Source organism: Phascolarctos cinereus, unplaced genomic scaffold (assembly GCF_003287225.1).
Source record: "Phascolarctos cinereus isolate Bilbo 61053 unplaced genomic scaffold, phaCin_HiC Scaffold_7;HRSCAF=346, whole genome shotgun sequence".
NCBI classification, from domain to species: domain Eukaryota; kingdom Metazoa; phylum Chordata; class Mammalia; order Diprotodontia; family Phascolarctidae; genus Phascolarctos; species Phascolarctos cinereus.
Window position 1 is genome coordinate 11,711,710 of NW_027556180.1, and position 13,393 is coordinate 11,725,102.

The 13,393-nt window shown below is 43.9% G+C and overlaps 1 protein-coding gene across 1 annotated transcript in view; it reads right to left on the reverse strand.

Moving 5' to 3' along the window:
- The window catches only part of CROCC2 (ciliary rootlet coiled-coil, rootletin family member 2), a 106,861-nt gene extending 93,980 nt beyond the window's left edge, over positions 1–12,881 (reverse strand). The window contains exons 1-3 of the mRNA XM_078147649.1: positions 12,864–12,881; positions 11,824–11,974; positions 10,604–10,749 (exon numbers count right to left, since the gene is read on the reverse strand). Of these exons, the coding sequence (XP_078003775.1) occupies positions 10,604–10,749; positions 11,824–11,974; positions 12,864–12,881 (315 nt within the window). The remainder of the gene's footprint in view (positions 1–10,603; positions 10,750–11,823; positions 11,975–12,863) is intronic.
- Between the last annotated feature and the right edge of the window lie 512 nt (positions 12,882–13,393).

The window sequence follows — 13,393 nt, forward strand, 5'->3', positions numbered from 1 at the left end:
AGGGTCACTATCACTGACCCAAGTGTCCTGGTGTAGGATTCTGGCAAGCCCTTTCAACTGCTTCTGAACCTTCCCTATGAATACCTATCTAGTTTCTGTCTAAGACTTAGTTTCAGGACAGACTGAAAACAAATTTCTGTGTGAACCACTATGTGAGTTTGGGTATATTACTTTCCTTCTCTAGGCTTATCTCTTTATCTGTAAAAGAAGGATGGGGGATGAGGTAAACTACAATGCCCTTTCTAGTTCTAAATCCCGTGATTCTATACTTAGAAATGAGCTGCCCAAATCAGAGAGAAGACGCAGAGCCGACTCCAGAGCCAAGAGCCCTCTCTGGGGAGAGGCAGTGAGGATGCAGGACACAGGACCCAGTGACCATCCTGGGCTGTTGCTTCTACTCTCCCTACATGCTCTTCTGGGCTGACCTAGTTGGCTCCCAATGATGGAAGTATTACTTCTCTTCTGTTAGGTCCCCACCACCTTTTTTCTTGGACAATTGTAAGTAGACCCCTAATTGGTCCCCGCCTCCCATCTCTCCCATATTTAATCCAAATTCCAAAATACTCTTCCCAAAGCAAGCAATCAATCAATCAATCAATGAATCAACAAACATTTACTAAGCACCTACAAGGCGTCAGACATGTTAGATGCTGAGGCTACAGAGACAGAAATGAATTAGTGCCTACTTTTAAGGAACATACAGTTTGCCAAGGGAAGATGAAATGTGCATAGATAAATGTAGCTCATGTAGGCTCTAAGGATCCTTGTCCCAACCATCTCAGGTCCCAGAGCAAGCCTAGATCTTCCCCTCAGGAGTCTAGGGATCCCCAGAGAGGCAGAGATGGATTCTCTAATGCCATGAGCTCGAGCCCCTGCCCCAAGGTTATCAACTGAGAATCATTTGAGTTACCCAGCCTTCAATAGCTTTTGTTGTTGAGTTCTTTCAGTTATGTCTGACTCTTCATGACCCCATTTGGGGTTTTCTTGGCAAAGATGCTGGAGCGGTTTGCCACTTCCTTCTCCACCTCATGTTACAGATGAGGAAACTGAGGCAAACAGGGTGAAATGACTTTTCCAGGGTCAAGTGGCTAGTAAGTGACAGAGACCAAATTTGAACTCAGGTCTTCTTGACTCTAGACTTGTACTTATGCACTATGGCACCACCTAGCACTTTTAGAAAGAGGTATTTAATGAGGTGTCTCCACAGAGATGGTTGGTAGCAAACGTCTCCCAAAGTTACCGACTCTTCCACAAGTGCAGAGTCCAAGGGGACGTGGGCACACGTATTGAAGGGATGATTCCCAGATCCTGTTGGCTGCAGGTCCTCAGAAACGTATATAGGCATAGGATGGCTTCTTTGCTAGGCGCCCCCTTGTGGAGTCCCGCGTCCGTGTCCCATCTGCTTCTGGCTCTCCGTGCAGACCCTGCCATCAGCTGGTCTGGGGATACCGCTAGGGTGTGATGGGAAGATGGGAAGTCCAAGATGCTCTGACCCAGTTGAAGCTCACAAGGCCTTCATCTAGCCAAAGTGGGGGGTTGAGGCTGGAACTGAAGCCCTTCCTTCGTCCCTTGTGGCTCTTCTTCAAGAGCTTTGGCTGGAATTCCAAGCTTGCTTCAGCTTCTTCAGTGACCCAGTTCTAACCAGCTCGAACATTCATAGACGTCAGGTTTCTTCAGCATAGCAGAGCAGATTCCCGTGCAACATCGCTTCAGTCCCAAGGACTTTTCAAGCTTAGTCTAAAGCCTACGATTGATCCAGACTGAAGCCTGTGATTGAGATCATTTTTTAACTGGGAAGTTGTTGTTCAGTCATTTTCAGGCATGTCCAACTCTCCATGACCCCATTTGTGGCTTTCTTGGCGAAGCTAGATGGCATAGTGGATAGAGCACTGAGCTGGGAACCAGGAAGGCTCACCTTCCTGAGTTCAAATTTGGCCTTAGACTCTTATTAGCTGTGTGACGCTGGGCAAGTCCCTTAACCCTGCTTGTCTCAGTTTCCTCATCTGTCAAATGAGCTGGAGCAAGAAATGACAAACCACTAAATGTGAAATGGGGTCAGGAAGAGTCAGATACAACTGAACGAGAGAGGAGGAGGACAGAACCTATCAGGGAAGTTTTCTGTAGAAGGCAGTGCTTTGTTTTGTGTCTTGAAGGCACTATGGGCTTCTATGAAGCGGAGATGGAGGTAGAGAACCTTCTAGGCATGAGGGATAGCTGGTGCAAATGCACAGAGAAGGGAGATGAGACCTATCTGTGAAGAATCACAATAGCCTGACTGGACAGTAGTGTGTAGGAAAGGGACTACTGTATACCGAGGCTGGAGAGGTAAGCTGGAAAGGCACTGTCTATGCTATTCCCCCGTTCACAGAGCTTCAGTGGGTCCCCTCTGGACCCTCTAGGGTTCAATACAAATTCCTCAGTCCTCTCTCATTTCACCCAATTCTTGGGCATCTTCTCTTTCCCCCACTCTGTTCAGCCAAACTGACCTCCCTGCTGGCAGCTGACCTTGACCTTATACCTCCTGCCTTACATCCCCTGCCATATGCATTCTGCTTCCCCCTGCCTGGAAGGCCCTGCCTCCTCACCTCTAACTTTTAGCATCCTCTTTTTTTTTTCAAAGCTCAGCTCAAGAACTTCTTCTAGCATGAAGCCCCCCGTGATTTCCCCCAGCAGAAAATGAACTTCCTCTCCCTCCTCAATTCTCCTTGAGCACATGGTTTGGAGTCCTCCTTTGCTCACACTACATTCTCTTATTTTAAGATCACGGAATCCTAGAGCTAAAGCTAAGGGACCTCAGAGGCCATTTTACAGAGAAGGAAACTGAGGTCCATAGAGATAAAGTGATGTAAGATTCTAGATCTAGAACTGGAAGGTCTCCAGAGGCTATTGAACTGTTTGAGGATACATAGCTAGTAAGCACCATTAGAACGTAAACTCTTTGAGACTGGGGCTGTCTTTTGGTTCATTTTGTATCCCCAGTGCTTAGCACAGTACATAGCACATAGTAGGTGCTTAATGAATGTTTATTGTATCAGAGACAGGATTTGAATCTAGGTCCTCTGGCTCTAAAACCAGTGTTCTCTCCATTATAGCAAAGCTTCTTATTTCCGCACTGTGTCCACGGTTCTACCCAGGAAAGTGGAAGTTCCTTGAGTTTAGAGGTGGGGTAGCATTTCATCTTTGTACCCCCAGGGCTAGTGCTATGCCTTGCACACAGTAGGAGTTTACTAAATGTGTGTTGAGTCTCATTGGTCATTGTCACCTTAGCTCTTTGGGGCTGGCACCCATTCAATTTAAACCCGCACACAATGACTGCCACATCTCCAGCAGAACATTTGCTTCCTCATTAGCACATTTCCAATGCAGGGGTTGCTCTGGGTGGTGTTTCTATCTGTCGTAGTCCAAAGAACAAAAAGGAATTGTCATGCACGTACAAATTCCGGGTCACAACAATGACCACTCACAACTATATAGGAAGATTTTTTTGATGGACAAAATTCTTTTCTTCAAACCACCCTTTGAGGCAGAGAGTGAAAATATGGAGAAAGTCTCTGGGGTCCACAGAGGTTGGGCAAGTGACTTGTCTGTGGTCACACAGCTGGCAAATGAAAGGGCCTGAATTTGATGCCAGATCTCTGGATGCCAAGTCCAGTCCTCTTTTCACTCTGCTGTGTTCTGTCAGAGATTTGAGATCCATCTTCATGGTCCATTCTCCCTAGACAACAGTTGACCTCCAAGCCTATTCACTACAAACCTATTGCATCCTTATAGTCCCGCTGCATTTCCCAATCCAATTCCCATCCATCCATGTGTCTTCCCTGTTGCCAGGTCTCCGAAGTCATCCGTGCATCTCTTCTTGGGTCCAGATCTCTGACTCATCAAGCTTAGTAATCTGTTTGTGAGATGCTTGTGGCTTTCATTACCCTAGGACCCTGTTCCCAAAATCCTCCTCCTCTGGGTGATATTTTATTGCAGGGCCAGGAAGATCTACCTTTGGTACCAGGAACTGAGGTCGGGATTCCTTCATAGACAATCTAGAAACCCAGGGCATCGTGGAGGAGAGGAGGAGGAGGAGGATGTGTAGGGAGGGCGGAGAGGATAAATGGTAATCTCAGCTCCCTAAATCAGATCTTTCCTCAAAGAGACTTCCAAGAATCATGGAGTGTTTCTCCTAATCAGGGGTCCCCATCTGGAGCAGTCACTTAACCTCTTTCTGCCTCAGTTTCCTCAGCTATAACATGAAGATAATCTCTCTTTGAGAGCAGATATTTTTATTTTTGTTTTTTCTTTCCTTTCCTTTTCTATTCTTTCTTTTTTACATTTGTATCCCTAGCACCTAAGCACAGTGCCTGACACATAATAAACATGTGATAAATGAAGTACTAAAGGAAGGGTGGAGATGTTGCCAGAGACAAACTCCTTTAGAAGGGTGCCTGGATTCATATCCATTTTCAGCTATCCTAGACTTTCTAAAGTACTGCATCTAAGAAGAAGAGCTCCTACTCTGGGTAGGGGGGTCCAATACCTTCCCTCAGAGACCAAGACAAGCCCCAGAGAAAGAATGTTGGCATCCTTCTGGCCTTCCTTCAGATGGTCCCTCCAGATTGTCCCTGGCAGCCCCTAGCAGATGCCTGGGAGAAGGGAAGCCATCTGGGATAAGAAGAGCAGGACAGAGGGTCTGGCCGGGGATGCTTTCAGGACTTCAGAGAGAGAAACTCATGGCTCCCAAGAGCAGGGTGGAGGAAAAGGCCCAGTGGGCAGCATTCACAATCGCTTCTCTGCTGGGTAGGAGTCTCTGTCTTCCCGTGGTCAGTGTCACGACCTTCTAAGAGATGGGAGCCTTCTGGCATAATGTAGGCATCCATCCTTTCCCACTGTACCGGCGAGTTGCAGAAAGTGGCCAGCAGTCTGTGAAAATCAGCCTGATGGCTCAGCTTGTTTTGCATGCCTGAGCTATCGAAGGGCAAACTGGGAAGCAGTTTTTCTTGGTTGCAGTTGCCTTAAGCCTTCCATTTCCAACAGCCAGGGAAAGAGAGGAGCGGCCAGGGCAGAGTGTGATAGGAATGGCCTCCTTCTCCTGCCTCTACACCTTTGCAGGCAAGGGTTGAGCCTCATCTACATTCTCTCTCTTCTCTTTTTTTTTTTTTGTGGCAATGCCTTGTCATGTTCCTTCTCCTGCCTCTCAGACCAGTCCTTCTCAGTCTCCTGTGAAGTTTCATCATCCCTGTCCCACTCCCCAGTGCATGGTCCAGAGGAGGTGGATGGTAATCTGAGAGGGGAAGGCATTAGTAGTTAGGGTTCCAGGAAAAGCCTCCTGCAGAAGAACAGTCTTTTTGTTTGTTTGTTTGTTTGTTTTTAGGCAATTGGGGTTAAGTGACTTTCCCAGGGTCACACAGCTAGTAAGTGTCAAGTGTTTGGTCTGAAGCCAGATTTGAACTCAGGTCCTCCTGACTTCAGGGCCGGTGCTCTATCCACTGCGCCACCTAGCTGCCCCCCAGAAGAACAGTCTTGAAGAAAGGCAGAGGCACTAAGAGGATACAGAGATGAAGAGAGAGAGAGAGCATGCCAGGCATGGAGATCAGCCAGTGCAGAGGGAGAGGTGGAGGGTTACACTAGAGCAGTTGAAAAGAAACCGGTGTAGCTGGCTCAGAGAGTATGTGGAGGGCGGTGAAGTGTGTTGTTGTCGTTGTTGAGTCGTTTCAGTCACATCCAACTCTTTATGACCCTATTTGGGGTTTTCTTGGCAAAGATACTAGAGTGGTTGGCCATTTTTGCAGCTCATTTTACAGGTGAGGAAACTGAGGCACACAGGGTTAAGTGACTTGCCTAAGGTCATACAGCCAGGAAGTTTCTGAGGAGGCCAGATTTGAACTCAGGAAGATGAGTCTTCCTGATTTCCCGTGCTCAACCCACTGCACCTAGCCGCCTGCAGTAAACTATAATAAGATATCATGGTGGGAAGGGGCTAGGCGACGCGGAATTTTAAATGCCAAGTAGAGGAATGTGTATTTGATCGTGGAGGTGATAGTGAATTACTGGAACATATGGAGCAGGGAGTCGGCACGGCTAGACCTATGCTCTAGAACAACGACCTTGGCAGCAAGTGGGGGATGGGTTGGAACAGAGGAACACCGGGGTCAGGGAGACACTTAGAAGGCTGGTGCACTAGCTCAGGCAAAGGGTGATGAGGACCCGTTCTAGGGTGTGTGAATGGAGAGACAAGAGGCATACTATTTTGTATGTGGCACAAAAAGTAGGTGAACAACAGTGACAGCAGACTTCAATATCCCTCTATCAGTTTTGGACAAGTCTAACAGAAAGATAAAAGGGAAAATGTGGAGCATAACACATTTCTGGAGAAACCAGAATTAAAAGTCTTCTCCTAAATGTGACAGCAAAATAATATACGTATTTTTGCACCACGTACAGTTACAAACCTTTACAAAAACTGACTGTGTACTAGGGCACAGAGACCTTGCACACAAATGTAAAAAGATAGAAATACATCCTTTATAGGCCATAATACAATAAGAATAGAAACTGGCTCAGGAACCAGAAACAAAAGACATAGACCCAAATGGAGACTTAACAATGAAATTTTCAATAATGAGTGGGTCAAAGAACAAGTAATAGAAACAATAACTATGTTAAGAAAATAATAATGATGAAGCAATATACCAAAATTTCTGGGACGCAGCGAAAGTAGTCCTCAACTGGAAAATGGTACTATTACAATCATACATCAACAAAATAGAAAAAGAGGAGATGAACTAAATGTGCATTTAAAAATCAGAAAATCAGCAACTAAATAAACCTAAAATAAGCACAAAGAGGAGATATTAAAAGTTAGAGAGGAAATAGATAAATTAGAAATTAAAAAAACATAGAAATGATAAATAAAACTAAAAGCTATTTTTAAAAAGAGATAAAATTGATAACCCTAAGGGTTTAAAATCTGATTTAAAAGAGAGAGCATAATACCAAATCAATAAAATAGCAAATGATCAAGGTAAAATGACAGCAAAAACTAGAAGAAATAAAAAAAATAATTAGAATATATCATGCAGAACAAAAATTAAGAACAAAAAAGCAATAGAGGAATACTTTCAAAAATACAAAATATTCAGTCAGAAGACCGGATCAACATCTTAAATAACCTGATTTCAGAAAAGGAAAAAGAACAAGCTGGGAGGGGGGGAATCTTATTATTCTCAAATTCTTCTTCTTTTTTTTTTTTTTGCAAGGCAATGGGATTCGGTGACTTGCCCAGGGTCACATAGCTAGTAAGTGTTATGAGTCTGAGACCGGATTTGAACTCAGGTCCCCTGAATCCAGGGCCAGTGCTCTATCCACTGCACCAACTAGCTACCCCACCAAATTATTCTTAAAAATTGAGAAAGAACCTGCCAGGATCCTTTTATGAGAAAAATATAGTCCTAAAACCTAAACCAGGGAAAGCTAAAATGCAGAAAGAAAACTGTAGGCCACTATCATTAATGGACAATAAGTCAAAGATTTTAAACAATATCTCATGAAGCAGACTATAGCAATTTCCCCAATAACTTATTCATTATGATCAAATGGGGTTTATACCAGGGATGGGAGGATGGTTCAATGTTAGAAAAACAATCAGCATAATTAATCATATGAAAAACCCAAACATCTCAAACTACATGATCATGTCAATAGATGCAGAAAAAACCTTTGACAAAGTATAACACTTTTGTGCTAAAAACCTTACAAAGTATAGGCATAGAGGGACTTAAAAATATCGTAAAGAACATCTGTCTAATGTCAAAAGCAAACATCATGTGCAATGGGGATATACTAGAACTTTTTCCAGTAAATACGAGAGTGAAACAAGGATGCCTACTCTCCTCACTATTATTTGATGCTAGCAATAGCAACATGACGAGAGAAAGGAATTAAAAGTATAAAGATAGGTAAAGAGGAGATAAAACCACCCCTGTTTGTTGAGGAGTTGATGGTTTACTTGGAAAACCCCAGGTAATCAGCAAAGATGAGCTCATTAATAGCTTCAGTAAAATTGCTGGTTACAAAATAAATGCTCCAAAAAACAGCATCTCTATATAATTATAACAAAACACAAGAAGCAATAATAGAGAGGGAGATCCCATTTTAAATAACTACAAAATGCTTAATATATATGGAGATCAGTCTCCCAAAGCACATGAAAGACTTGTACAGACTCAATTATAAAGCATTCCTTAAAGAAATAAGGAACGACCTAAATAGTTGGAGATATATTTAGTGCTCATGGCTAGGCTGTGCCAATATGATAAAAATGACAATACTACTAAAATTAATTTATACTTTTAATGCTATACCAATCAAATTACCAAGGGGATGCTTTATACAGCTTGATAAAATAATAACAAAATTCATTTGGAAAAACAAAAGATCTAGAATGTCAAGGGAAATGATGAAAAGAAGTATAGATGAAAAGAGGAATAACACTTCCAGACTTGACACTATATTATAAAATAGAAGTCATCAAAACCATCTTTAACCATACTAGTTAAAGAATAGTGAGGTAGATCAGTGGAGTAGATTAGACAAAGGAAATTCAGAAACAATAGAACTCATTAACCCAGTGTTTGAAAAAGCTGAAAACATAAGTTAACTAGGGGAAAGCTCCCTATCTGATAAAAAAAAAACTGCTGGGAAAACTGGAAAGCAGTCTGCCAGAAATTAATCTTAGACCAACATCTTATACCACATTGCACAATACATTAGAAATGGATACGTGAGTTTAACATTAATGATAACACTATAAAAAGATTAGAAGGAAAGAGATTATATACCTCTCATAGCTATGGTTAAGAGATATATTCTTAACTAAATAAGAGATAGAGGCAACTACAAAAGATAAAACAGATAACTTTGATTACCTAAAAGCACAGATAACTTTAATGTGCCTAGTATAAGAAAGGAAAAGGTTGAATGGGAAAATATCTTTGTATCAAATTTCTTTAATAAGGGTTTGGTATCCAAAATAAATACACAACAAACAAACAAATATGTATGCTTGTGTTTGTGTGTATGACTAACAGCCATTTCCCCCAATAGATAAATGGTCAAAGGACATGAATAAACAATTCTCAAAAGAAGAACGGAAAAGTATTCACAGCCATGTGAAAAATTACTCCAAATCTGTAATAATAAGTGATATGCAAATCAAAACAACCCTAAGATTTCACCTCATACTTTGCCAATGGGCAAAAATGACCCCCAAAATTGGTAACAATCAATGTTGGAGGGTTTGTGGAAAGATAGGCACACTGATACATTGTTAGCAAAGCTGTGAAAGGGTACAGCTATTTTGGATAGCAATTTAGAATTATGCAAATAGGGTGACTAAAATATCCATATTCTTTGAACCAGAGATTTCATTACTGGGCTTATATCTCAAGAAAGTCATTGGAAAGAAAAAGTGCCCGTACAGTCCAAAATATTTATAGTAGCCCTTTTTTTTGGTGGTAGCTAAGAATTGGAAGCAAAGTTGATGCCCATAATTGCTAAACAAATTATGGTACATGAATGTCATTGCATATGACTGTAATGAAAGAAATGACACATGTGATGAACACATAGAAGCATGGAAAGATCTACATGAACTGATACAGAGTGGAGTCAGCAAAGTCAAGAAAACAATATACACAGTGTCTACAATGTAATTGGAAGGAACAACAACATATCAAAAAGTCAAGAGTGAATGCACCAAAATTATAAAGATCAAACAGGATTGGAATGAAGAGAGATGAGAGGACACCCCTAACCCCCACCTCGGTGGAGCTGGGAGATCCACAGGGGTTACATATTGCACAAGTTTTTGAACTTTTCCAATGTACTGACTGGTTTTTTCCTCTCTAAAAACACTGTTATATGGGATGGCTCTTGGAGAGGGGGAGAGGAAGGATACATGGGATACTATGGTGATGGAAGAAACAGAAAATGTCAAAAAAACCCATTTTTTAAAAAAGTGAACTGTTCAATGATTGAAAAAACATTTTGAGTCCCAGAGAAATAATAATGAAATATTTCTCCATCCTTATGTCAGAGATGACTAGGATGAAGTTTTATCAACTTTGTAAGAGTCCAACTCTGGCTGCCATATTTTGCTTAATGATTTTTCTTTCTCACAAGGGCAGCCTCAAGCCAGAGAGGGGAGAGGTAGGCTTTTGCCCTTCCTCCTAACACCCAATTATTGTGATATGAAGACAGACCAAAGCATCAATAAAATATATTCCAAAAAGATACGGGGACATTGAGATGTGATGGACAGCACATTAGGCTAAACGTTAGGAGAACTGGGCTGAGCTCTGATATGAATTAGCCATGCGGCCTTAGGGAAGCCACTCCCCCTCTCTGTGCCTCAGTTTCCTCATCCATCATCACCATCATCATCATCATCATCATCATCATCATCATCATCATCACAATAATGACCTCTCAGGTCTCTTCCAGACTGAAGCTGTGTGTGTCTAGGAATCAAAAGAAGATGTGGTTAGACAGAGAGTTGACCCTCCCCAACCTCTTTCCCTGTGAATGACGATGGGTTTCTGTTGGACTGTTCTCTTACCCTCTCACTGACCGCATGGTGTTTGCTGGCAAACTCATCCCTTTCAGCCCGGGTCTGGGCCAAGAGGTCCTTGAGCCTCGACAGCTCATCCTGCAAGAGCTGATTTTCTTCCTGTACGCTGACTCCAGAAGGCACTTCCCAGAGGCCTAATGACAGAGAGAAGATGGATGGATGCACCATTGGCCACAGGCCAGAAAAAGGGGGAGAGCATTTCCTGCAGTGCTCTGTCCTTGCCTCTGGGGCAGGTAGAGGTTCTGCCTTTGAACTCAGACCCCTGGATTAGAAGCAAACTTCTTAACAGCCTGGGCCTTCAGACACCAGGAAGATCCTGACTGGAAGGCCTTTGTCTTTTGGCTCCCTGGGGGTCAGGGTGGGGTGGTGAAAACTGTGTCTGGAGGCCCTGGAGAGGAATGAGTCAAAAATAAATGACTAATGGGGGTGGGGGGAACCACCGTGACCCAGCCTGGGATTCAGGATTCCCCAGGGGCCTCTCCGAAGGCTGCAGAGACATGAAAACAAACGGACTGATGCCAAATTGGCCACTGACACGAGACTGTTTTTTTCCTTTCTCGTTTGCTAACAGGGTTAGGTTTTAGTGGCAAGACTGCATGAGGGAGATTTGTTTCAAACACAGTGAATGAAACTCCCTCGAGGATTGGCAGCCCCAGGGCCATCCCAGGATAAACTGTCAATCTGCAGAGCTGACTCTGTTTCCCTGTTTGTCTCTTTAATCTGGTTGGCTACATCACTGGGTCCATGGGAACTTTCCTGTAGTCTATGAGATCTCATGCATTTGCCTGGCACATAGTGGGTGCTTAATAAACCCTTATTGACTATCCATCCACCCATTTCTTAAGCACTCACTGGTAACAGGCACTGCACTGGAAAAAGGAGATGCAGAGACAACACTGAACCAGGCCCTGCCCTCAAGGAGCTTACATTTTGCTGGGGGAATCATGTCCACAAACAAGTCAATGCAGAAATATATAAAGCGGTTTTTCAGGAGGGTATGCCCACTGAGGGGATGTGGAGAGGCTTTGAGTAGGTGGTAGTACTTGGGTCAGTGAAGCATCAGCTTGGAAGCATCATTCTGGGAAGGGGGTACTGACCAAGGGAAGGCATGGATGAGAGATGGAATGTCCAGGAAGGGGACTGGTCAGGGGGGCATGGTAGAGTAGGAAGGTCGTGTCCCTAGGCCCAGGAGGCTTCCCACTTATTACCTTGGAGGGGGTCTTCCGCCAGACTGCCAGTAACAATCTGCCGAATCCTGGCAGGCACAGGTGTAGGCGTAGTCCGTCCACCCTCGCCCTGCACCCACAGGGTTCTGTCTTCTCTCTTGGCCTCTGGGCTTAGGACTGTGTCTTCTAGTTTCTGAAAAGTATGTGGCCAAAGAGCATTATGGTCTGGCCAAATCCTCCCATACCCCACCAGGACTAATGGGGACAGCCAGGTGGCTTTAGTTCATGAGTCATAAAGGGATCCTCATCTTCTGATTGGAGCTAAGTAATGTTATCCTTTCCAAGGACTCACCTTTCACCTCTGCCTCAACCATGAAAGGGAATGGGAGGGGGCCAGGACACAGCATCATGCATTTAGGGGTGGAAGTCATTTCAGAGGTCACCCTGTTCCACTCTTTATTCTGCAGTTGAGGACAAACATGCCTGGAGGAGTGAAGAGACTTCCCAGGATCAAATATTGAGAGCCAGAAGGGGCACCAGAGCCTATCAGATCCTCATTCTACAGATGAGGAAACAGGCACAGAGAGGTTTAGTGACTTGCCCAGGGTCACACAACCAGTAAGTGGCAGAGGCAGAATGTGGGTAGAGAGTTCCAGCTCCAAATCAGCATTCTTTCCACCACTCCTTTGCTGAAGAAGAGAAAAAGAAGGCACCAGGGAAGAGGGGGAAGCAGTTCATTTCCCCAAGTGGTTCATCTGGAATGAAGCCTGCTTTTCGCAATCCTCTGATTAGACTCCTGGGTCCTGGCAGGGCTGGGGGGGAGTAGAAGGGGAGCAGTGGGAGCCTGAGGTCTTTTAGACATTCCCCAGAACCAGGGAAAATATGGGAGGAGGGAGCTAATAGGTGGGAGGAGAGAGAAGGGAGATAAAGGCAGGGTGGGTTTGTTTTTTGCAAAGAAGCTACCTAAAAGCAGCTTGTTTGCTCTTATATGGACTCAAAGGCTGCAAAGAGGCTTCTTACCAATTATCAAATTAGGTAATCTGACAGATTATCAAATGAGATGTTCTTTGTTAAGCACTTACCAGAGTGCCTGCACACATGCTTAAGAAGTGATTGTTTCCTTCCTTCCTTCCTTCCTTCCTTCCTTCCTTCCTTCCTTCCTTCCTTCCTTCCTTCCTTCCTTCCTTCCTTCCTTCCTTCCTTCCTTCCTTCCTCCCTCCTCTCTCTCTCTCTCTCTCTCTCTCTCTCTCTCTCTGTCTCTCTCTCTCTCTTTCTCTCTCTCTTCCTTCCTTGGAAGCCAGGCACAAGCAAAGCCAGACTGGAGGCTAGGGAACCTTCTTCCACTCCCATTTCCTGGAAAATGCCTCCCAAGGGCTCTGGGTGCTGAGGGAATATTCTGGGCCACATGGTCTATAATTGACCAACAGGTTTCCTCAGTGCCCTTTACCCTGGCATCTTAGCTCTAAGGCACAATTTTGCAGTCAAAGCAAACAGACAGAACTGGGCAAGGACCATGTCCCCTTCCTCCTATGGGAGCTCCTAGTCATCCCCATCGGCTGACAAACATTCCCTCCTCCTCCTCCATAATGTATGTCTCTGCCAAACCAATAGT